At 41.5% G+C, this 26,797-nt stretch overlaps 1 protein-coding gene across 3 annotated transcripts in view; it reads right to left on the bottom strand.

The window, feature by feature from the left end:
* Positions 1-275: 275 nt before the first annotated feature.
* The window catches only part of fah (fumarylacetoacetate hydrolase (fumarylacetoacetase)), a 105,591-nt gene continuing 79,069 nt past the window's right edge, over positions 276-26,797 (bottom strand). For 2 of the 3 annotated variants that reach the window (XM_060941107.1, XM_060941109.1), the window contains 6 exons: positions 23,207-23,337; positions 20,724-20,799; positions 20,560-20,606; positions 8,078-8,179; positions 5,253-5,370; positions 277-1,750 (listed from right to left, as the gene is read on the bottom strand). In XM_060941107.1, the coding sequence (XP_060797090.1) occupies positions 1,674-1,750; positions 5,253-5,370; positions 8,078-8,179; positions 20,560-20,606; positions 20,724-20,799; positions 23,207-23,337 (551 nt within the window). In that variant the 3' untranslated portion in view covers positions 277-1,673. Of the gene's footprint in view, positions 1,751-5,252; positions 5,371-8,077; positions 8,180-20,559; positions 20,607-20,723; positions 20,800-23,206; positions 23,338-26,797 lie in introns of all 3 variants that reach the window. The other variant, XM_060941108.1, reaches the window with a different exon arrangement.

The raw sequence follows: 26,797 nt of genomic DNA, 5'->3' as shown, positions 1-26,797 counted from the left end.
CTTCAAAATCCATCTCAGACTTTTTCTGCATCTCCATGTGAACAAGGACATTTTAAACAGAATATGCCTGATATTTTCTTTCCGGGGCGGCACGGTGGTGTAGTGGTTAGCGCTGTCGCCTCACAGCAAGAAGGTCCTGGGTTCGAGCCCCATGGCCGGCGAGGGCCTTTCTGTGCGGAGTTTGCATGTTCTCCCCGTGTCCGCGTGGGTTTCCTCCGGGTGCTCCGGTTTCCCCCACAGTCCAAAGACATGCAGGTTAGGTTAACTGGTGACTCTAAATTGACCGTAGGTGTGAATGTGAGTGTGAATGGTTGTCTGTGTCTATGTGTCAGCCCTGTGATGACCTGGCGACTTGTCTAGGGTGTACCCCGCCTTTCGCCCGTAGTCAGCTGGGATAGGCTCCAGCTTGCCTGCGACCCTGTAGAACAGGATAAAGCGGCTAGAGATAATGAGATGAGATGAGATGAGATTTTCTTTCCGTCGTGGCCACCTGCGAGAAAGCCGAGGCTGGCTCCGGTCCATTACAACAGAATAACCATACGAAAACAGAACGATCCGTCAAAGAATTTAAAATATGACGTCTTTGACAAAGTATCTTCAATTTCACATTACAATTCATGATCAAACGGTGGAATATCCGTGGATGCAAAAATGGCGACTCGCTACTTCTGGGAAGGGTGAGCCGGCCTGTTTAACGTTTCAGTGTTTAGGTAACTGGCTACTACTGCATTCCTGTCTTCTCGCACTAAAATAAAAGGTCAAGGAGTTAGTCACTAAGTAACTACTTACTGAACTACTTAAAGGAAGACATTGCTAATTAGTTAAAACTCAAACTACGGAAGCGTATTGCTGAAACACATCAGACAAAGAAAAACAGATCAGTATCATGTTATAACATGGAAAGTTTATTGTTAAGATATTTTCATGTTATAACAAGATACAGTATATTGATGATACTACAACATACAAGCTCATCATGTTATAACAAGAAACCTTTCTTGATATAACAATATACTATTTATCTTGTTATAATACAAAAAACATTTCATGTCATAGCATGATAATTTAGCTTTTTATAATGTGGTAAGTTTGTAGGTTATAATAACACAAGAAATATCTTAACACAAACTTTTCGCATTATAACATGATACTGATCCATTTCAGTTTTTCTGGCATGGCAGTAATACGCTGCTGACTCAAACATACTCAAAATTGAATTCATTTTGCCACTGATTAATGGATATGAATCTTTCTGTATTTGCCTTTCTGTAAACAACAAAAATACATTTAACATACATACTTTTAAAAAGCTATATATGAAACATTCATATTCTATATTGCTTGCATTTTTGGAGTATTTAATAAAAAAAAAGCCAATGCAATGTTTCTGGACATGCTCATACTATTAAACAAAAGTCAATGTGCTTAATCTAATCTCTGTTCAATTTCCCTGGCTGTCACACATAATCAATCATAATCATTTCTGCCCAGAGAAGAGCTTTGGCTCAGTGAAACTCCAATGAGTGAATAACAATAGCTTGTGTGCTCTCCATTAGGTGTCCCTGAAAAGGTCAAGAATAATTAAACATAACTGATAAGGCACTATTTGGTGCCTGAAGAGCCGAGCCAGTTTTGGGACGGACTGACAGATGGGAGGAGAAGAATGGGGAGCATCACTGCTGTAGGGCAGGAACGATTTTTCCCTGGCATGATCCGAAACCAACACGGTATCCGTGACCCTCACAGTAACCTGGAGAGAGGAAAAAGAAGGAAATAAGACAGAAAAAGAGAGAGTTCAAAAAGTGAGTCATTAGTGCCTTCATGGCATTGTCATGCTGGAAGAGGTTTGAGCTCCTGCGTTCCAGTGAAGGAAAATCTCATCTTCCCTTGTCTTGCAGATGGTCAGATGTCCATATACTTTGATCATATTGTGTAGGTTGTATACTGTATTCTTATCATTACAGTGTCCTGCAAAAGTATTCCTCCCCCTTGGTGTTTGTCCTGTTTTGTAACATTACAAGCTGGAATTAAAATGGATTTTTGGAGGGTTAGCACCATTTGATTTACTTAACACGCCTACCACTTTAAAGGTAAAAATTGTTTTTATTGTGACACAAACAATAATTAAGATGAAAAAACAGAAATCTGGAGTGTGCATAGGTATTCACACCCCCAGTCAATACTTTGTCGAGCCACCTTTTGCTGCAATTACAGCTGGAAGTCTCTTGGGGTATGTCTCTATTAGCTTAGCATATCTAGCCACTGGGATTTTTGCCCATTCCTCAAGGCAAAACTGCTCCAACTCCTTCAGGTTACAGTGGTGCTTGAAAGTTTGTGAACCCTTTAGAATTTTCTATATTTCTGCATAAATATGACCTAAAACATCATCAGATTTTCACACAAGTCCTAAAAGTAGATAAAGAGAACCCAGTTAAACAAATGAGACAAAACTATTATACTTCGTCATTTATTTATTGAGGAAAATGATCCAATATTACATATCTGTGAGTGGCAAAAGTATGTGAACCTCTAGGATTAGCAGTTAATTTGAAGGTGAAATTAGAGTCAGGGGTTTTCAATCAATGGGATGACAATCAGGTGTGAGTGGGCACCATGTTTTATTTAAAGAACAGGGATCTATCAAAGTCTGATCTTCACAACACATGTTTGTGGAAGTGTATCATGGCACGAACAAAGGAGATTTCTGAGGACCTCAGAAAAAGCATTGTTGATGCTCATCAGGCTGGAAAAGGTTACAAAACCATCTCTAAAGAGTTTGGACTTCATCAATCCACAGTCAGATAGATTGTGTACAAATGGAGGGAATTCAAGACCACTGTTACCCTCCCCAGGAGGTGTCAACCAACAAAGATCACTCCAAGAGCAAGGCATGTAATAGTCGGCGAGGTCACAATGGACCCCAGGGTAACTTCTAAGCAACTGAAGACCTCTCTCACATTGGCTAATGTTAATGTTCATGAGTCCACCATCAGGAGAACACTGAACAACAATGGTGTACATGGCAGGGCTGCAAGGAAAAAGCCACTGCTCTCCAGAAAGAACATTGCTGCTCGTCTGCAGTTTGCTAAAGATCACATGGACAAGCCAGAAGGCTATTGGAAAAATGTTTTGTGGACGGATGAGACCAAAATAGAACTTTTTGGTTTAAATGAGAAGTGTTATGTTTGGAGAAAGGAAAACACTGCATTCCAGCATAAGAACCTTATCCCATCTGTGAAACATGGTGGTGGTAGTATCATGGTTTGGGCCTGTTTTGTTGCATCTGGGCCAGGACGGCTTGCCATCATTGATGGAACAATGAGTTCTGAATTATACCAGCGAATTCTAAAGGAAACTGTCAGGACATCTGTCCATGAACTGAATCTCAAGAGAAGGTGGGTCATGCAGCAAGGCAACGACCCTAAGCACACAAGTCGTTCTACCAAAGAATGGTTAAAGAAGAATAAAGTGAATGTTTTGGAATGGCCAAGTAAAAGTCCTGATCTTAATCCAATCGAAATGTTGTGGAAGGACCTGAAGCGAGCAGTTCATGTGAGGAAACCCACCAACATCCCAGAGTTGAAGCTGTTCTGTACGGAGGAACGGGCTAAAATTCCTCCAAGCCGGTGTGCAGAACTGATCAACAGTTACTGGAAACGTTTAGTTGCAGTTATTGCTGCACAAGGAGGTCACACCAGATACTGAAAGCAAAGGTTCACATACTTTTGCCGCTCACAGATATGTAATATTGGATCATTTTTCTCAATAAATAAATGACCAAGTATAATATTTTTGTCTCATTTGTTTAACTGGGTTCTCTTTATCTACTTTTAGGACTTGTGTGAAAATCTGATGATGTTTTAGGTCATATTTATGCAGAAATATAGAAAATTCTAAAAGGTTCACAAACTTTCAAGCACCACTGTAGATGGGTTGCGTTGGTGTACAGCAATCTTCAAGTTATGCCACAGATTCTCAATTGGATCGAGGTCTGGGCTTTGACTAGGCCATTCCAAGACATTTAAATGTTTCCCTATAAACCACTCCAGTGTAGCTTTAGCAGTACGTTTAGGGTCATTGTCCTGCTGGAACGTGAACTTTCGTCCCAGTCTCAAACCTCTGGCCGATTCAAACAGGTTTTCCTCCAGAATTGCCCTGTATTTAGTGCCATCCAGCTTTCCTTCAGTCCTGACCAGCTTTCCTGTCCCTGCAGATGAAAAACATCCCCACAGCATGATGATGCCACCACCACGCTTCACTATAGGAATGGTGTTCTCAGGGTGTTGGGTTTGCACCACACATGGCACTTCTCATGATGGCCAAAAAGATGAATTTTAGTCTCATTTGATCAGAGCATCTTCTTCCATGTGTTTGGGGAGTCTGCCACATGCTGTTGGGCAAACTCCAAACATGTTTTCTGAAATAATTACTTTTTTCTGGCCACTCTTCCATCAAGCCCCACTCTGTGGGGTGTACAGCTTAAAGTAGTCCTATGGACAGATACTCCCATCTCCGCTGTGGATCTTTGCAGCTCCTTCAGTGTTATCTTTGATGTCTTTGTTGCATCTCTGATGCCCTCCTTGCCTGGTCTGTGAGTTTTGGTGGGCGGCCTTCTCTTGTCAGGTTTGTAGTGGTGCCATGTTCTTTCCATTTTGCTATCATGGATTTAATGGTGCTCCCTGGGATATTCAAAGTTTGGGATTTTTTTATGACCCAACCCTGATCAATACTTCTCCATAACTTTGTCTCTGACCTGTTTGGAACACTCCTTGGTTTTCATGTTGCTTGCTTAGTAGTGGTGTTGCAGAGTCAGGGTCCTTCCAGAACAGGTTGATTTATACAGACATCATGTGACAGATCATGTGACACTTTGATTGCACACAGGTGGATCTTAATCAACTAATTATGTGAGTTATGAAGTGAATTGGTTGGACCAGCTCTTATTTAGGGGTTTCATACAAAAGGGGATGAATACTTATGCACACTCCAGATTTCTGTTTTTTTTTTCCATCTTAATTATCATTTGTGTCACAATAAAATAATTTGCACCTTTCATGTTGTAGGCATGTTGTGTAAATCAAATGGTGCTAACCCACCAAAAATCCATTTTAATTCCAGCTTGTAATGCGACAAAACAGGACAAACACCAAGGGGGATGAATACTTTTGCAAGACACTGCATGTGGCTATGAAGTCCCCAGAAAAAGATAAAAACATACCCAAATACACTGAACACACACACTTAAGTCCCACCTGTGAGTGTGACCTCATCTCCATCCTTAAGGAATGTCCTTGTCTCTCCTCTGCCCAGTTCAATGACCTTTGACCCTCTCCATGAGAGCTCCAACATTGAGCCAAAACTTTCCGGATCCTAGGAACACAATAAGTCCTGTTAAGTGGGTCATATTCAGAGTTCAGCAGGTGTGAAGCCCATCTCGCAATGCACCAGCTCTAAAAATGGATTAAAGGTTACTACATAGATGCATCTAAGATAATAAACAAGTTCCCAAAGTTGCCTGAAAGCGGATACATTATGAAAAACTGACTTTCGGTGCTTGTACACATACACTTGGGTATCTGGAGCCTACCAACCCACAAACTCTGAAATAAAACACCCAGTCAGTTTCTTTTGGGCCACCTATTTCAGAAAACATGAGCGTCAACAAGCTGTTCAGAGTTGGCTCCTCTTTCTATGTCACAAGGGGAGTGCATTAGAATTATACTACCCCCTTATTTAAAGTATCTCTACTCATGGATTGAGAACTGACTTTGAATGAATATTCATGAGGAAAATGCTACCTGACTGGCTAGTGGTAGAGGGGGAGGGATAAGCAGTGAATATCATTTAAAGGAACAGACACTCAAATCAGCCGTTTTGAACAGGGCTGTTTAAACAGGGTGAGAAGGTGCTTTATCCTTATGGTATTTTGACCAAAGGTTGTCATGGACATTTCATTAAAGTGCATATTACGGGTAAATTCAGGAGCAAGATCAATGTACTTCTCCTGTTTTATATTAAACTTCGGTCAAATATCTGTAACATTCTGCATTCTCTGCAATTTTTTTTTTTTACCTTGCGCAATACCAGAAAAATTCAGTTGAAATCAAGCCATTTGAGGCGAATTGGTCCACCTCTGAAAAAACTTGGCATTTGAATTTCCCGGGAAACATTGATTTTCGTGACGTCATCTGCGGGACGCCTCCTTCTGAATCCTACATCAGCGCTGGTTTGTTTATGAGAAAACAACCTGGTGGTTTTCTTCAAATTTCTTCAATGTTATCGCGTAATTATTAAAATGGTTAACAGATGTATTGTAGGAGGGTGTAGCAACACCAATCTTGATGGGATTAGTACTCATCGTTTCCCAAAAGACCGGACAATGAGAGAGAAATGGGAGCGCTTGGTCTACACAGGCTGTGCACTGAAACCGTGCAAAGCTCGCGCAGCCTGCTGGCGCTTCCGCAGATAACGTCATGAATCTGGCTCCAGACTCCCTTGGGATTTTTCCAGACGCGTTTTGTTATTTTATTTTTTTTCTGCTGTAGACAGATGGCCTTGTGCAAAATTACCCTTCTGGATGAGTGTGTAAAAGGACATACTTTCATATAAAAAAAACCACCCGAAATTGGTCCAGAATATGCCCTTTAAGACCTCGGGGAACTGTGTCAACTTGTGGAAAAGGAGCATAATATATCACCTTTAATGTGCTGTGAGAATTATTGCAAATACAACCTCCTGATGTAAATAATTTGACACCCAAATTTCTGCCTTACCACTGGGTGAATCATGTACAACAGGCATACTACACAGTGTCAAAATATTACATCACATACTCGAATATGCTATGGTCAATTAGTTAACTAGCTAAGCTACATCTCCACGTTAAGCTACGGTCACACTACAGCTCGTGATGCTTTGTGATGGGTTATTGATAAAAATGAGGTGTTTTGGTGGCGATATACAGGTGAGCTAAAAGTTGTGGTCATGCAACAGGTGAACACTTGACTGTCACGCCTTTGCGCTCAAGCAGCCATGCTCGCTCAGAGAGACACAGCTTGGGACACAGTCGTTATGGGAAACACCCAATGCTGATTTGAGCGCAATCGGCACATGCAGATAAGGACGCTATTTTCACAGAGACTTTGCAAAGTATTGTCATCACTGTCATTTGTTTCTAGCCATGTTTATGACTCTGGTTAAATACTCTGCTTGATGACTCTGCTTTTGATTTCGTTTGTGTTTTGTTACTCTGACCTCGTCTCACGTTTTGTTACTGTAAATATCACACTCTTTCTGCGCTTACATCCATGTACTGCCACATACCTGACAGAATACTTCACAAAGGCTCTGTGAAAACAGTGTCCTTATATGCGCAAGCTGATTGCTCTCCAAATCAGCATCAGGTGTTTCTTATCATGACTGGGTCTCAAGTGCACGCTCAACGTGCTCTGAAAGATCCCCGAATGTAAATGCACTTTTTAAGTCTTGGTGAAGGGTAGGTTATGCCGAGCCACTGTGCTGATGAGGCATCCGGGGGCATCAGGGACATGGAGTCGAGACAAATACATTTCAAGAGGCTCGATGAAGGTTCCCTGAGCTTCCAGAAGCATTTCCAAACCCATTTGTGAGTATTTGCTGCTTAGTTTGCTGACAAAAATATTGCCACCAAATTTCAATGCATGTACTGAAATTCTTCACAATGTTTTTGGCCACTCATGAGGTGGAGACGCACCTAAAACCAACTCGCAAAGTGTGGAGAACATTCACCGTGCATCGCACAATTGGTGGAAATGCTACCAATTTTTTCATCGCCAAGTATTCGCAAACCCATCGTGAGCTGTAGTGTGACCAGGGCCTTACTAAACTAAACAGGCAGATTATTCTGTCATCCTGTTGGTAGGATGATAGTACTGTGTATGGTTTTGGATGCAGCCTTTCACAGTGTGTTTGACTCCTCACTCTTTTAATAATGTCCTCGTTACTCATTTCCAGAACCTTCTACTGAACAGGAAATAACAAAACTGCACAATTCACTTTTATGAACAAGAACTAGTGTAATGCACGCACACACACTGACCGGTCCACTGATGGTGCCTGACGCCAGCAGGTCTCCTGGTCTGATGTTACAGCCGTTCACTGTGTGATGCGCTAACTGCTGCTTCATGGTCCAATACATGTACTGAGGAGATAAACAATACATATAGTGACCTTAAACATATTAGAATGCTATAACATTTTTAACACAATATTTTTTCAAACATAACATGTGAACTATCACGAAGAAAAAGAATGGCACTTTTTCAAGCTGTTCTCTAGTTAGCCTATCAAAGACAACTTACTGAGAATGTCTCATCTTATCTCATCATCTCTAGCCGCTTTATCCTGTTCTACAGGGTCGCAGGCAAGCTGGAGCCTATCCCAGCTGACTACGGGCGAAAGGCGGGGTACACCCTGGACAAGTCGCCAGGTCATCACAGGGCCGACACGTAGACACAGACAACCATTCACACTCACGGTCAATTTAGAGTCACCAGTTAACCTAACCTGCATGTCTTTGGACTGTGGGGGAAACCGGAGCATCCGGAGGAAACCCACATGGGCAACATGCAAACTCCGCACAGAAAGGCCCTCGCCGGCCACGGGGCTCGAACCCGGACCTTCTTGCTGTGAGACGACAGCGCTAACCACTACACCACCGTGCTGCCCTTACTGAGAATGTACTTATAGGATTCTAGTGAGGAGTAAGTATTTCTTCTGAATAACTTTTAGTTCTTCAGCTATTTCTTCTGATTAACCTTCTGAATAACCTGTCTCCCTTTAGACAGGTTTGCAGCATTCTCATACTCATATTAATGTGCAAAGTTGACAGCATATCTCAAATAACATCATGAATGAATGCCCTTGATAAAAATAAGCCCAGATAAAAGGAGATTTATTTAACACTCATACTGCTTATCCTTTTAAACAACCTCTGGCTCTAGAAGTTCCGCAATCTCAGACTGACGCATGATACATCACCAAAGAGCATGTGATGTTCAATAAGGATCTGCTCTTTCCATCTGTCCATCCATTATTTATACCGCTTATCTGTCAGGGTCGTGGGGGAAACTGGAACCAATCCCAGCTGACTGCAGGCAAGAGGCAGGGTACATCCTGGGCAGGTTGCCAATATGTTGCAGGGCTAACACAGAAACCATTCACATTCACACGTATGGACAATTTAGAGTAGTTAGTTGACCTAATCTGCATATCTTTGGACTCTGGGAGGAAACCGGAGCACCTGGAGAAAAAAAAACATGCAAACTCCACAAAGAAGGGCTCCAATCAGCTGCGGGGTTTGAACTCAAAACCTTGCTGTGACTGCACCACCTTTCCACTTTTAGTTAATGTGGGTTTATTTTTGCTTTGTTTTGCTGTCGTGATTTATGATTTGTTGTGCTTCTTTGGTGTTTTGTACTTCCAGGCCACTACAGATGTTTAACAGTTGATTTTGTATCCAGCCGCTAATTAAACATCATACCATTTGAAGCTGCATTACATGGTTCAAGTCAAGTTTATTTGTATAGTGCTTTTAACAAGACATTGTTGCAAAGCAGTTTTACAGAATTTTAATTACTTTAAACATGAGCTAATTTTATCCCTAATCTATCCCCAATGAGCAAGCCTGTGGCAACGGTGGCAAGGAAAAACTCCCTCAGACGACATGAGGAAGAAACCTCGAGAGGAACCAGACTCAAAAGGGAACCCATCCTCATTTGGGTGATAACAGACAATGTGATAACATTTTTAACATGAAGTCTGTTTTGTTGATGTTATAATTCTTCATTGATGGAAACTAGAGTGCAAAACTGTTCATGACAACTGCAGTCCTAAAGTTAGCAAGTCAACTATAGTCCTCAGCCATAAAAGCATTACTGTACAGTAAAGGCCAATTTATGCTGACAACCCAGTCCTCGCAGACGGTGTCGCAGACAGTGTCTGCGTAGCCCCCCCACCTTCGCAGACGCTCTGCGCGCACCTCCCAAAAATTGTGACCACCGCAGAAGCCTCGCAGACAGCGTCGCAGACAAGAGGGCTCTGATTGGTCCACTCTACATCCGCTGTACACGCACTTCCGCTTCCCTACTTTCCCGGTTTGTTTTGTTTTCACGACCGGCATTTTTAAAAACACGAGCGAAGATGGAGCAGCATGAAGAGCGGTTGATTGAGGAAGTGAGGAAGTACGTACATCTATACGACTCCAGTTCTAGTCATTATAAAAAAAAAAAGTTCTAGTCATTATAAGTAACTGGAGGATAAACACTCCACTAACCACACCCACCAACTACTCCTAGCGACTTCGCGCCCCCTTGCGTTGTGCCGGTGAATAACATCGCGCACGCCTATTACTCCCCGCTCAACGATAAATTACAACTGTCTGCGAAAAGCTATCTGCGAAAGCCTTGTCGCATGAGCATGCAGAGGCCTTAAGTGTCCAGAGCGTCTTCCAAGTGTGACTCTCAACTGTCCATCTGGGGCCGTCCTCCACAGGAGCGATGTGAGGAGACTCCAGCCAGACATAGGGCACCAGGATGGATCAGGCAGGTCCGAGGAGCAGAAGAGGTCAGCAAGTTCAGCATAAAGACCACGTCACCTTTACCGGGCCTGAAAAAAAGGCCACGCCTCACTCACCAGGACTTACAGAGACAGAGGCCCAGTACAAGAAAGACACGGAGAAGCAAGCAGGAAGATGGAGGAAAAGAGAAATGAAAACAATGATAAAAGTAATAGATTAGCAAACTAAAAAGAGTGCTGTGTGTGCATGTATAGCGCACCAAGTCTGCCAATGTGCTCCTGCCTTTCTCTCCTCTTTCTCTCTCGTGTCACGTGCCTATTAATAAAACATTCAATAATACATCAGATTTTTTTCAGTGACATTTCTTAGCACTGGAATTACAGTTTTTGCCCTCTGACCAGTCTGCACATTTAAATTAATTTGGTTTCCTTACTCCTATCCGAAATGCACTGCTGTGGACGGCATGATATTTCCTCTACTTTATCACACATATCATACACTCACCGGCCACTTTAATAGGAACTTGTTCTTGATTCCAAGATTCCTGTTCTTGGCTGCAGGAGTGGAACCTAATGTGGTCTTCTGCTGTCACATGCTGAGATGCTTTTCTGCTCACTACGGTTGTAAAGAGTTGCTGCATCATTCCTGGCAACTCGAACCAATCTGGCCATTTTCCTGTGACCTCTCTTATCAACAAAGCGTTTGTTTCCACGCACAGAACCGTCACTCACTCAATGTTTTTTGTTTTTCCACACTATTCTGTGTAAACTCTACAGACTGTTGTGTGAAAACCCTAAGAGATCAACAGTTCCTGAAATACTCAAATCAGTCCATCTGGCTCAAACCAACACCCATGCCACACAGTGCGTTTACATGCACATAGAGAAAATCGAATTTCTGCCGTTGCTCGACTGAAATTGAAGTTCTAAATGCCATGGAAACACCTTAGCTAGGCTGAAACTGAACCGAACTTGATTTCTCGTAATCGAGCTACACGATTATGTGATTTTTGCCGAGCTACTTAGTGCATGTAAACCCTATCGAGCTACGTAGTCGAGCTACTTACTTCAGCACTGCCCCTTCCGGAAGTGACGAGTGACGAGACCACAAGCGGGAAACACGACAGCCTTGGTCGGCATGACAACAGTAGTAGCGAGCAGCAGAAGAGGTCAGGAGGAACAAACGAAGAAGAGAAAATGGCGAGCAGAAACGTGCACTTCTGGAGCAATGAGGAGACAGAGTTCATGCTCATTCAGCTTAAGGAGTTGAATATATTAAAATTCATGGACGGGAGAAAAACACGCAATGGAGAACACGGAACTGATAACTTTGTTTACACTCTTGAATAGCTCCTCTTCATGATGACAACCGGAAGTGTACCAACACGATGGGGCGTGTAGCGCCACCTGTGGCTCGGGTGCACAATGTACCTCACACAATAGCTGGATTTCCTTGTGTGCATGTAGGATTGGATTTCTCTGGCACCCCTGCTGGGACCCTTTGCTCGATTACCGACAGTAGCTCGATTTGGATGTGCATGTAAACGTACTGACAGTGAAAGTCACACTTTGAGATCACAATTTTTCCCGTCCTGATGTTTGAAGTGAACATTAATTGAAGCTTTTGATTTGTATCTGTAAGATTTTATGCATCGTGCTGCTGTCAAGGGATTGGCTGATTAGATAACTGCATCAAACAGCAGATGTATGGGTGTTCCTAATAAAGGGACCAGTGGGTGTATACAGCAATTGATCAGAAAGGGCGAGTAGCAAAAGATAAACCAACCCCCCCAAAAAAAAGGCAGATGAAAAGGGAAATAACCTGTGAACAAATCATTTGTAAAACTTGCCTTATTGGTCTGGAAAACTATGGCAGAATGCAACAAATTTGGCTGCTTGTAGAATTGTTTCACATTTCTTCCACCACTTTATATGGAAGTTTAGTAGCGATCGTGTACATTATCTGGTAGAATGTGCTTCTAATTGAAGTGTATTTGGGGCAGTGTGTTAAGAAGTGCAACCCTGTTTCCACCACTTCCAGGTTGGTCTCTGTCTCGTAGAGAGAGGAATACTGGTATAGTGGTGAGAGCAGGTAGTTGGAGAGTAGTCAAGTCATGTCAACTTTGTCAAATATGCTATACATGCTCGACATACAGCACAGATGAAATTTCAGTCCTCTCTGACCCACGGTGCAAACAGGCAATGCAATAAATAAAAATAAAAATAGAATTGAAAAAACAAACAATATAAAGAGAGTAGGCATCTTCACAAAATTAAACAATTTTCTGTCCTTTTTTGCTCTTATTATTTAATTTGTTCAAATTTAATACAGTTCATGGTGTTGAAATTGATTTTTAGTCAAAGCAAATTTCTCAGATGGCAGGAACACTTTAAACAAAGAAGCAATTACTGTATATCACATGCACTGTTTTTTTTTTTGTTTTTTTTAAACAAAAGCCTTTATATAGCATGACACCCTGACAAAGCAACAACAGACCATCGACTGCAGGCTTGACTATGATCAGGACTGAACTGTAGATGTTTGTAACGTTTGATGAACTCACTCTACCAGTTCAGCAGCAGTCTCCTGGTAAAATCACCAGGACAGCAGGAAAGCAGGACATGCTGATCAGTCCTTCTGCATTCCAGGCTGCTCAATTTCTGAAAGCTTTTTGTAGTTTGGAACCTGCTTTCATGTTTTCACAGCACAAGATCTTCATTTTGCATGTTTCTCTGCACCAAGAAAAAGCATTTGACAGTTAATCTATGAATATATCTTTGAAATTCTTCATACTTTTTCCTTGGCCCAAATTTTCTCATATACAGTGGTGCTTGAAAGTTTGTGAACCCTTTAGAATTTTCTATATATTTCTGCATAAGTATGACCTAAAACATCATCAGATTTTCACACAAGTCCTAAAAGTAGATAAAGAGATCCCAGTTAAACAAATGAGACAAAATATTATACTTGGTCATTTATTTATGGAGGAAAATGATCCAACATTACATATCTGTGAGTGGCAAAAGTATGAGAACCTTTGCTTTCAGTATCTGGTGTGACCCCCTTGTGCAGCAATAACTGCAACTAAACGTTTCCAGTAACTGTTGATCAGTCCTGCACACCGGCTTGGAGGAATTTTAGCCCATTCCTCCATACAGAACAGTTTCAACTCTGGGATGTTGGTGGGTTTCCTCACATGAACTGCTCGCTTCAGGTCCTTCCACAACATTTCGATTGGATTAAAGTCAGGACTTTGACTTGGCCATTCCAAAACATTAACTTTATTCTTCTTTAACCATTCTTTGGTAGAACGACTTGTGTGCTTAGGGTCATTGTCTTGCTGCATGACCCACCTTCTCTTGAGATTCAGTTCATGGACAGACGTCCTGACATTTTCCTTTAGAATTCGCTGGTATAATTCAGAATTCATTGTTCCATCAATGAAGGCAAGCCATCCTGGCTTATTAACCCCGCCGACAGTAGTCGGAGGGGTTATTATTTTCACCTGCGTCAGTCTGTGTGTGTGTATCTGTCTGTCTGTCTGTCTGTGTGTCTGCAAGATATCTCAAGAACCAATGGATCGATTTGGACACCAAATTTTGTACATGTGTTGCCAATCACCCAGGAAGGAAACCATTAAATTTTGGAGGTCAAAGGTCAAAGGTCATGGCAGAACTTCGAAATTTTCGCCCAATGTATTTTAATAGGGAAAAGGCGGGGTTTGCACTCGTTAGAGTGTCCCTGTCTAGTCTACTTTTAGGATTTGTGTGAAAATCTGATGTTTTAGGTCATATTTATGCAGAAATATAGAAAATTCTAAAGGGCTCACAAACTTTCAAGCACCACTACACATAAAACTGATATTTCCAATCTTATGTACTCACTGACTAAGTAATTGCTTTATCCTCAGCAGGGTTGCAGGGGCTCCAAGGAAAACTGGGCATGAGGCAGAAATTCACGAAGAACTGACAGTTCAAACTGAAACTACAGTTTCTCATCCACTTCTGATCCATTTGCACTACACTGCCCATTTGCACACATATGCACAATGCTCACATTGCTCTTTTTTTTTCCGTTTCAGTCGGGCACCACCCGAACTGATGATCACATCATCAGCTTTTCTTTGGCTAGTCAGGCATAAGGTATGCCACCACTCTTGCCAGAGCAGTTGGGGGTTCAGTACCTTGCTCAAGGGCACTTCAGCCAGTCCTGCTGGTCCAGGGACTCAAACCAGCAATCTTTTGGTCCCAAAGCTGCTTCTCTAATCATTAGGCCATGGGTTCCCCATGACTTTGCTCTTGTTGTGTTTTAATATCCTGGAAAAACTTGAACTCTTCAAACTGAACTGCATTCTCATGTATTCTTGCACTAAAATGAACATTTGTACACAATGCACAATACTCGCGTTGCACCGGTCTTTGTTTTGTTATTTATGTTGTTTATCGAACTTAGACAGCTATAGATAGTTATTTATATACACCTTATTTTGTAAACTTCTATTTTCTTTATAAATGCACCATGGGGAGCCTGAGGAAAACGGTATTTCAATGCTCTGCGTACTTGTATGTAGATGTATTGACAATAACGCTCTCTTGAATACACAGTGGATAGGACACCAGTTCACGACAGGGTACCATGCACATGCACACATTCATACCTCGGGGCAATTCTTCTAAGCCAATCTACCTACTGGCATGTTTTTAGGAGATGGGAAGAACCGGAGAACCCAGAGGAAAGCCGCATGGACACAGGGCTAACATGTAGAGAAACTCAGGATTGAATGGGGGGACCCTGGCACTGATAGTTACAGCCTACTCACAGTAAAGGGAAGCCTCACCAGACCCTTCCCAGTCAGTATAGCAATACATCAGGGTTGTGGTCTCTCAGGGCTACTATACTCTTCTAGCATTAGAGTCTCTGCTGGTGGCCCTGAGATAACAGCTCCATGGTACTTCTTCAGTTCCTCATGACAGGAAAGGAAGTAATGGTGAACTTATTGGCCTACGGTGATGTCACTGGTATTGTCAGATGAAAGACACCTAAATGAATTTCTCCACAAACTCCAAAGTCTCATCAGCTTGGATCACCTGGAACAAAAGTGATTCCTTGCTAATCAGAGATGACACACCAACTCCCCCAGTTACCTTAGAAGGCTGTAAAAGGCTTGGTCTTTTTTTGTCAATTAAATAACAGGACTGCTGGTTCTGCCCTGTGCCATCACCAGCAACCAGAAACATTGGTAGGCCAGCTTCTGCTCCCAGAAGAACCAGAGAGCACGTCTTAATTATAATCTGAGGCAATCAACCCCACCTATGCCTGGGTAGAGTCATGGACTGTAGAAAACATGGACAGCATTATGGTCTTTATAAAAAGCGAAGCCCCCACAGGTCTAGCGCCCCTGCTGGCTGGCTGCAGTACAATTTTTAGCCACGCCCATCCCCATGTGTTTCAATGACAAAATAACCTTTTTTTTTTCATGTCACTTTTCTTGTCTAAACTATCTTTTACTCTTCGGTGTCTAACTCAGACAGTTAGTTTCCCCTATACTGATATCTGCACATACATACATACATACATACAAACAAACAAACACATTTTTTATGGGAGGTCCGTATTGTGAAATACTGTGACCGAGGTCTTGAAAAGTACTGAGCAAGGCCCTCTGGGCCGAGGTCAGTATTCAAGGCCGAGGTCACGGTATTTCACCACACGGACTGACTTTAAGCTGGTAAATAATATATTAATTTTTTCTTTACCAAATTCTAACAGAAAACGAGAGCCCCCGAAAGGGAAACCCGAGCCGAGCCGCCATTTTGAATCCTCATTCACGGCTGTAATGCACGGCTTCCTCCTTGGTATACAAGTGCACTTCCATGGCAGAAAAAAAACCCCCTACATTTTGCCGCCTATGTCGTCCCCTATTTATACAAAATTGAGTCATTCAGGATTCAGCCACGTTTTTGCTCGGTGTTAGCAAGTTAGAGGTTTTTAGCTTTCTCCTGAAATGTTTTCTTTTATTTCTTCTTCCTCAGGGTAGTAAAACTCGCTGTGAAGACTGTCGTTATCACTATCCATGCTGTAAAATTAATGCTATTCTCCTGAGAAATGCTGGCAAAAATTTATAAGATTTTTGATAATCTTATAAATAAATCTTATTTAAAAAAATAAGATAAATGTTGAAAAAAAATGCTACTACGTTTGTTGCTGTGAACAAACGAGTCGCCAGAGGTCCATAACCGGGGTCCATAACTGGGGTCTGTATCGTAGGATACGGACCCTCTCGCCAGCCAATCAGAGCGCAGGATTTGATGGAAACCACACCACGAAAAAAAATAAATATTTTTATTTTCCCCCAGAATTTTTTTTAAATGTTATTTTTACTATATCATGAGAAGGCATGGATGTGCTTGGGAACAAAGTGACTGACAGCCTTGGCTGGAAGAGACCAGCTCCAGCCAGCCAGCTAACTTCACCACAGAATTTATCATCATATGCCTACTTATTTGAACTTTTTAGAACATATGCACTCATACAAACCATTAGGCATTTCTATTAAAAACATTTGAAACATTGAGAGGTTTAATATGAAAAGCCTAGTTTAATCATGCTCGCTACCTAGCCACCTCAATAGCTATATTATTTCATTATTAATGACATTCAGCCAGCCAGCTATTGAAATTTGCACAAAAGGCATTTGTTCTTCAGTGAACGCATACATTACCAATAACATTAGAGCAGATTTTATGAGTATTCTAATTAGTATATAGTGCACTCTGTCGAGCAGTGTGTCCCAAGTAATGAGTTATTAACTCACTGGTGATGAATGGGTAATCACATCAGTGTCAGCAAATTTCCAGTTTATGTGATAAATGTCCTTCCGAGACACATCCATATTAATGAAATATCTCCAGCTGAAACTATTTAAACTCTTTGGATAAATCTAATAAAGAGAATTTGAGAATGTGCCCAAATTCGTGTGATCATTTCTACCACTGTACGTTGGGAGAAGGGGGTGGGCCTACCAAAGGAGTGGGTGTAGACTTCAACTCTTGTCACTTCTGTGTAGACTCTGACAGCAGAAAATCCCTACTGCACAGACTCTGGCTCCAAATCTGACAACATGGTGAAAGGACTTTGGCTTCATTTCTATAGAATGGGAGGCAATGAAGCCACATCATCCATGTTTTCTACAACTGATGATGCTGGTGGGTGATTCTCAACCAGTAAAATCTGGTACTTTGGGGAGGTAATTTCTCACTTGGTAATTTCTCTGGCCTTTCTAGCTAACTTCTGAGCCCTTAAAGCGAAGGTTACACATAGCTGGTTGATCCATGAGACACATGACTGGGGCTACCATGGCCATTCTGGCAGATTCTGAAGGTGAGCTGTCTCAGAGTTGGGTGGAGTAAATATGCAAATGAAGACAATGCAATAGAGCTGGGGCAATGCATCGACGTCATTGATTTGCGTGCCGATGTGTCGGACCCAAAACAAAGATGGCGGCACCGGAGAGTAGTAGTGATACGAGTGGCTCTTCAAAGTTTCAAAAGTCTTGAATGACACACACACACACACACACACACACACACACACACACACATAGTATTCTTAAGGTGAAAGGAAAGTGGCAGAGTGTAAGTTGTTATTTGCATGTGAATGAAGATGCACTTTTTTCAGTAAGCTAGGCCTGTGTGTTAAACTCTGTTGGTTGAGGAAATGGTGGGCTGCCAGCTGCAACTGCAAGCTGGAAAAACACTTTCTGTATTAGCCTAAAGCCCCCAAATTTACATTAGTTACTGTAGACTATTCTTTCAATTTCTCTAAGAAAGTATTCTGGGTGACCTTTTTATTTTTTATTGAATGCTAGACATCAGAATGCATTATTTTGCACTTGTAGACTCTTACTTGAATTGTATTTTGGAATTTTGAGTTTAAGAAAAAAGGTGAGTGGCAGAGTGTATTACTATAAGTTGTTATTTTCATCTGAATAAATAATTAAGATGCACTATTTTCTGTAAGCTAGACCTACGTTTTCAACATAAATGTTAAATTCTGTTGGTTCAGAAAGGACACCATGACAAGCTGCTGGCTCCCACTGCCGCTATTTTTGTTTTTATTTTTTTGTTGTTGGAAAAACACTTACTGTATTAGCTTAAAGCACTCAAGTTTACATTAGTTACTGTATTCTTCCAGTTGCTCTAAGAAAGTATTCTGGGTGACCTCTTTATTTTATATTGAATGCTACCTCAGACACAGAATACGTAATTTTGCATTTATATATTCTTACTTGAATTTTATTTTGGAATTTTGAGTTCAAGAGCAATAAACATGCATTGCAATGTTAAGGAATTTGTGTTTTTTTCATTCAGACATGTAAATCAACATGTATAAATGGCTATATAAGTGAAGTAATGGGGAAATAATCGTTAATCGAATCGAAAAATTAATTGTTAGATTAATCGATGCATCGATAAAATAATCGCTAGATTAATCATTTTAAAAATAATCGTTTTGCCCAGCCCTACAATGCAAATAAACCAATGGCGGCAACGATGTATAGCAACATATGGCCTTATGGCAGTGATGGCAGTGTGTACGGTTTTCACAGCTGCAATACAACATAGCCACAGCATGACAAAATAAGCCACACCCCCAAGGCAAACTTTTCAATTTCTTCAGAATGTTGCTCCGTGAACATTTTGAGCTCGATGGTTGCGACAAAATGCTATGGCAACCTCTGGTAGCCCACGTATGCCTCAAGGATGCTCATGTATGCCTTCATGGTTGCGACAGATTAATTCATCTGGCACTTGACCCATGACAATTTTCAACACAGCGAAACTTTCCGGGGATGGAAGCTACGCCCTCCCGATTGTCAAGGTAGCTCTCTGGCTCTCCGGGCACGGAACATGTGCCGGTTGACCCCCGGAAGGCTCAAAATCATCTACCGATGTCTACCGTGAAGTGATTCCAGCTATGTGAGACCTTAGTTTAAGCTCTCAGTGCAAAAAGTCCAAGCATCTGAAAGTCTGTGAAAATCTGGGATTTTCTTTTCTGTTTAAAATGGTTTTAGAATTTAAAAAAATAACTAAATTTTCCATATCCGGAATATTTAATATTCAAGTCTCTGCATTGTTTCTAGGTCCCTATTTAAACGTAGGCAAATTTGTGATAGGGACCATGTTAAGCCTAGGTCACAACCGGACGTACGATTTTTTGGCCGTGCGATTTTTGCCGTTTCCCCAAATCGCTGCGTTTTTTTTGTTCGTGGAGAAAGAAGCACGTTGGCCGTAAGTTTGTCTTGCAACCTGAAAAAAACGTAAGCGCCCGTAGAGTTTGTTTGACATGACAAAGAACCTCTGCAGCCGGTCTGCGGCCAGTCTACAGTTCGAAAATCAGCACATCACACACGCGCCCTCCGTGCATTTCTTGCGTTTTTTGCACGTAGACCGGCCGTAGGAGTACGTACGGCCGGTTGTGACCTAGGCTTTAAGGAGCAGCATGGTGGTACAGTGGTTAGCATTGTCGCCTCACAGCGAGAAGGTTCTGGGTTTGAACTCACGGCTGACTGGGGAATTTGAATGTTCTCCCTGTGCTTGCGTGGGTTTCCTCAGGGTGCTCTGTTGCTAGCTCGAGTGCACAATAATTTTAAAGCAAAGAAACTCAAAATTTCAAAGATTCCACTTTTCACTCAAGTTATTGTCAATGATATTTGTAATGACAACTGTTGTGTTAAATTAGAAAATAATGCAAAATAGATGCCCGATCACTAGTGCTCTCAGACTTTTGGACACCACAGTCTATGCAGTGGGGACTGTACAACTCTTGCTGTGTGAAAGGATGCGTCACTGTGTATTGCAGAGATCTGAATGGGACATGTGACACCAAACAGAGGACTCATTTCTCCAGCTCTGCTGGTTTATCATCCGCTAGGAGGCTGATGTACAAAAACCACTAAGAGACAGGAGCTCAAAAGTGGTGCGCAATACAAACCAGGGACTTACCTTAAAGTTAGACTTGCAGATGGTGGTTGCCTCACTCATGCCTTCGCCTGACGGACAGTAAAATAATTAGTAAAATTTTATTAGGGAGACATGATGGTCGCCTACCTGACCAACTTTATCTCTATTGACTGGTTTATAGCGCTAAATTAACTTTTATTGCTCACCTTTAATGGTGACAAAGAGGTTTATGTTGAATGTGTATGGGTCCTGGTGGCGAAGGTATGGTAATGGCTCTGGGTCCTAAAACAAGAGTTTGTACCACAGTGAGATAAAGCACAATCATACCAAATTATAAATTATGTAGAAAAAATATGATTTTTGGAAACTTCTAGCACTTTTGAGAATAACAGCATAAGATATATGTCTCAATTCAAGGCCATGTTCAAGGCATATGCACAAGCATGCACATTCACACACAGGCGTGTAAATTCGACACCGGTGATGTTATTGGTCAGGCAGAACAGAGACAGATTATAATTTTAAGCCAGTTGCATGCCATCATTAAGCCATCTTTCAGCCACATTGGTGTTCATTCATTGGTTTTCATTACAACTTGTAAGAAAATACAAAAGGGGAGGGAATGAGGCAGAAAGGTAATGCACAGTTTTCTCTCAAAAGTATCATATATATATATATATATATATATATATATATATATATATATATATATATATATATATACATACTTAGAGGATATTATACGGTTGTGTGAAGATATGAAGTTTATCTTCGAGTGGTGAACATATTCACAAGTGAGTGAAGCAAACAAGTGAAAATGTTTTCAACATGAGAAGATAAACTTCATATTTTTACGCCACCATGTAATGTACTTTATATTATATGGACACATCCACAAAAATAAATAAATAATTAAAAAATACAGAAGTTAATCAAAAGAATTTTAATTTTGGACCAGTTCACCATTAACAACACGCATCCAGTCAGTGGGAAAACACTGGGAGTGACGTCATTAGAGCGAAATATCAGATCTACGCTGTATTTCGTATGAAAAATGCTAAACTTCATATCTTCAAGCCAATGTGTGAATTCCTTTTTATTATATAGACACATTCACAAAAAAAGTACCCAAATTTATCAGAACATTTCCTTGATTTCCTCACGAGCGACATATAGAGATTTATGTCACAGTTTTGGTTCTCTCCTTGATGTAGCTTTTATGAAAAATACGAGTGGTGTATTTCCCAGTAAAACCCTAATGTCCATATAATATAAAAGCTTCCTGTCTGATATGTATTTCAGAATAATGCTGACACTGGTCAGAAACCAATTATACCAACAAATACAGGTCCGATTCATGTGTTTCGATTTAAAACGTGGCATTGACACAAACAGGATAAAATAGTACGGTACATCTTGTAAAAGCCTGAAATCAAGTTGGATACCATGTTCATACCATATACAGTACATAGGCAACACTAGTGTTAACTGCTATCAACTTTTAGTGTTTTATTCCCTTATTATGGTTGGCGATCGCAAAATATTATGTAGGCTACAAACCTATCATCTACATCCTCTTGATAAGTAAATAATGAAGGTGTAAAGAATAAGTCTATGGTTAAATCAACTGTCTACGATATAACTACATGGATTTACAAAGCTCGATCTGCTTCAAATTAGAAAAAAAGTCACATTTTTAATTGCCTGATATAGTAGTCAAAAATCAATACACATGACAATCAATCAATCAACGTACACTACACTCCCTGGTTTGAGAGAGAGAGAGAGAGAGAGAGAGAGAGAGAGAGACTTAGGCCAAGTTTACATTAGACCGTATCTGTCTCGTTTTCTTCGCGGATGCACTGTCCGTTTACATTAAAACACCTGGAAACGCCGGGAAACGGGAATCCGCCAGGGTCCACGTCTTCAATCCAGATCGTGTCTGGTCCGGTGCTGTGTAAACATTGAGAATACACGGATACGCTGTGCTGAGCTCTAGCTGGCGTCGTCATTGGACAACGTCACTGTGACATCCACCTTCCTGATTCGCTGGCGTTGGTCATGTGATGCGACTGCTGAAAAACGGCGCGGACTTCCGCCTTGTATCATCTTTCATTAAAGAGTATAAAAGTATGAAAATACTGCAAATACTGATGCAAATACTGCCCATTGTGTAGTTATGATTGTCTTTAGGCTTGCCATCCTTCCACTTGCAAGTGGTAAGTGACGCGCATGCCCGATATGCACTGAGATCACACACACAGCGGCTCAGTCCCAAATCACTGCTCATGCGCTTCACTCGCGCGCTCTGTGAGCTGCGCAGGGCCGGAGTGCGCACCCTCCAGAGGGCACTCGCTGTTCAGGGCGGAGTGATTTGGAGCGCAGGATGCCTGCGGAGCCAAGCGTATCCGTGTATTGGCGTTGCTGTGTGCACGCGAATCGTTTTAAAAACGTTAATCTGATGATCCGCTGATACGGTCTAAGTCAAAAGTATAACAAACATTGCGTCATATGTACAAAGGCAGCTAAAGGGGAACGTTAACTGAAGGGGAACATGCTAGCTTTAGAAGTTTCTTTCAGCACTTACTACCCCACGCTTCTAGCCAATTAAAGGCACTAACCAAAGCAAATGGTTATTTTATTTGCAAGAACATACCTCCTGATAGCACTTCAGCTCAATCCCACTTACCTGCACTGTGTTAGGCTCCACAAAGGGCATCAAAGCCTCCATAGGAACGACCCAGGGAGAGATGGTGGTCCCAAAATTTTTCCCCAGAAATGGACCTAATGGCACATACTCCCATGATTGGATATCCCTTGCTGTGAGAGAGAGAGAGAGAGAGAGAGAGAGAGGAGTGTCAGTCTACATGTGATCCAGTAGGAGGAAATTAAGGAGCCAATTATACATGAAAGGATAAGGAAGAAAATAAACGGGTGAAAGAAGGGAGGGAGGGAGATGGAGGAATGGAAAAAAGGATGAAAAGAAAACAACAATGGACAAGAGGAAAGAAGAAATGAGTAGGCGAAAAAATGTTGGGAAATCAACATGATCAGAAGAAGAACTTTATTCATCACATGCTTGTGAAATTCCTCTCTGCATTTAACCCATCTGAAGCAGTGAACACACACATGTGAGCAATGAGCACACGCACATACCCAGAGCAGCCATGCTAACAGCACCCGGGGAGCAGTTGGGAGTTAGGGGTGCCTCGCTCAAGGGCACCTCAGCCCAAGGCCGTCCCATATTAACCTAACCGCATGTCTTTGAAGACAGGAAAAAGAGAAGAAAAGGGAAGAACACAGACATGATGAGACAGAAGGAAGAAAAAGAAGCATAGGAAGGAGAGATGTGTGAATGGACAGAATGGTGGAGGCAAGGAAGAAAGTTTAGAATGAAAGCATTAAGAAGAAATTAAGTAAGGAAGCATGGAGAGAGTTAATGGGTGAGCAGATGGACAGACGGACAGAAAGAAGTACAGGTGGAAAATAAATAAGAAAAGGGTGACGAGAGAAAAAGATGGATAGCTGATCAGAAGGGGTAAAGCAGCAAGAAAGGAAGGAAGGAATGAAAATGAAAGAAAGGGAATGAGTGCGAGTGGGAAAGACAGACACAGATGGATAGAAAGAGCTAAGGAAACAAGGAGAAGGGAGATAATGACCGGCAGAATAAAGGAAGGAAAGAACCATGAAAAAGGAAAATTGCAAGGAAACAAAACGGGGATGGATGAATAGTGGGAGCATGGAAGGTGGATGGGAGAGAAAGATCATTAGTTAGACAGATGGAAGGAAGACAAGAAGGAAGAAAAAAGGGAGGGATACAGAGAGATAAATGGACAACAGGAAACAAAGAAGGAAGGAAGTAAGGAGGGAAGATGTCAGAAAAGGAGGGAGGCAGAGATGGAATGGATAAACAGAAGAAATGAAGGATTGAAGAAAGAACAAGGTAAGGAATTTAAAAAGTAGAATATACAACCCCACGAACAGCACAATCTTGAATTACATTTATGTTAACAAAAAAAAAAAAAAAAACACCACAAAGCAATTTACTTCTGCCTTGGTGAACTTTATAACGTAAATTCTCATTATTCCCGGGTTAAGGGGTCATGTTGATTATTTTCCTATAGCAGTGTGTCTCAAAGGGTTTCATTCCTCTTATATCAGCACAATGCGAACAATTCATTTATTAAACAAGAGGCCATACTTTTTATTCATATATAGTTACATTTAATGTTGTGCAATGCCCATGAAACAATCCATACATCCATTATCCGTAACCGCTTATCCTGCGGAGGGTCACGGGCAAGCTGGAGCCCATCCCAGCTGACTATGGGCGAGAGGTAGGGTACACCCTGGACAAGTTGCCAGGTCATTGCAGGGTGACACATAGACAAACAACCATTCAAATCAAGTTTATTTGTATAGCGCTTTTAACAATAAACATTGTCGCAAAGCAACTTTACAGAATTTGAATGACTTAAAATATGAGCTAATTTTATTCCTAATCTATCCTCAATGAGCAAGCCTGTGGTGACGGTGGCAAGGAAAAACTCCCTCAGACGACATGAAGAAACCTCGAGAGGAACCAGACTCAAAAGGGAACCCATCCTCATTTGGGCAACAACAGACAGCCTGACTAGAATATTAACAGTTTTAACATGAAGACAGCTTCGTTGATGTTATAACTCTTCATTGATGGAAACTTGAGTGCAAAACTGTTCATGATAGCTGCAGTCCTAAAGTTAGCAAGACAACTGTAGTCCTCAGCCATAAAAGCATTACTGTAAGAGTCCAGAGCATCCTCCAGGTATAAACCTCAACTGTCTTCATGGGGCCGTCCTTCACAGGAGCGGTGCGATAAAACTCCGACCAGACACAGGGCACCAGGAAAGCGTTTTTTTTCTTTCTGTGCTCCATTGCTGACAACTGAGTAATGTAAACGACTTGCTAAACGTTGGCTACAGAACTTGGGAACAGGTCACACTTTAGAAACACTCTGCTTTAGTAGAAATGCTGTTGTTTGCCAGGACCCGATTGCTTTAAAAGGAATCTACAGGCCGAGCTCTTGGGCTATGCAGGTTGCGTTAGAATCAAACCCGATGCTGTGTCAACAACAAATATTCCAACAATGTTTACGGAAAAGGGATTCAGGCCATGCAAGCCGATTAACTAGAATAGGGAACCCATCCCCATCCGGGCAACAACAGACAACATGACTATAACATTAACAGTCTTAGCATAAAGTCAGCTTCGTTGTTGCTATAAACCCCCCACCACCGACAGAAACCCGAGCGCAAAACCGTTCACGACAACCGCAGTCCCAAAGTCAGCAAGTCAACTGCAGTCCCCAGCCACAAAAGCACCACTGCAAGAGTCCAGAGTGTCCACTGAATTCATTCACACTCACATTCACACCTACGGTCAATTTAGAGCCACCAATTAGCCTAACCTGCATGTCTTTGGACTGTGGGGGAAACCGGAGCACCCGGAGGAAACCCACGCGGACACGGGGAGAACATGCAAACTCCACACAGAAAGGCCCCCGTCGGACACTGGGCTGGAACCCAGAACCTTCTTGCTGTGAGACGACAGCGCTAACCACTACACCACCGTGCCACTGTCCCTCATGAAACAAGTTCATTCCTATTGTCACTCAAAATATCAAAGCTATAAAGAATCACATCCTCACCAGCCTCTTTTTTCCCCTCTTTTGAAGTTAATAAGACAAAAAAAAGAAGCTTGTCTTGCTACCGAGAAACTGCAAAGCCCTTCGTCCTGAAGACTTTCCTGTGTCAGAAAACTTCAAAGGACTCTTTACTTCTGTTACAAAATGCAAAACTGACAGTCTTGTCGTCTTTAAACACTGAATGTTCTGGAACACTTGAATGAACCCATATGGAAAAGATGTAGATAAATCTTATAAAATTTGTATGTTCTTTGTCTGAAACTTGTATGTAAAGCATACAACAGTGAAACCAGATATAAGATCCTTAGTAAATTTGAACAAAATGAAACTTGTATGATTTGCGTATTTATCAGAACAATATATGACAGTAATGCAAAGTGGCCACTTTCAGGAGTAAATCATATTCCTTATATGATGCACAATACATGAAACATAAAATGAAGGTGATGGAAAGTTATATTTTTTTTAATAAGTTTCTTCTATTTCTTTTCCATATGGGAAGACAAAGAAGAAGCTGGTCCTGATAAAAGTCCGAGAAAACTCTTGGACCACTAGTATTGAATGTTGGCCTTATACGGGAATGAGATGAATTGGTTC

Source organism: Neoarius graeffei, chromosome 15 (assembly GCF_027579695.1).
Source record: "Neoarius graeffei isolate fNeoGra1 chromosome 15, fNeoGra1.pri, whole genome shotgun sequence".
Taxonomy (NCBI): domain Eukaryota; kingdom Metazoa; phylum Chordata; class Actinopteri; order Siluriformes; family Ariidae; genus Neoarius; species Neoarius graeffei.
This window is presented reverse-complemented; position numbering and strand designations above follow the sequence as displayed.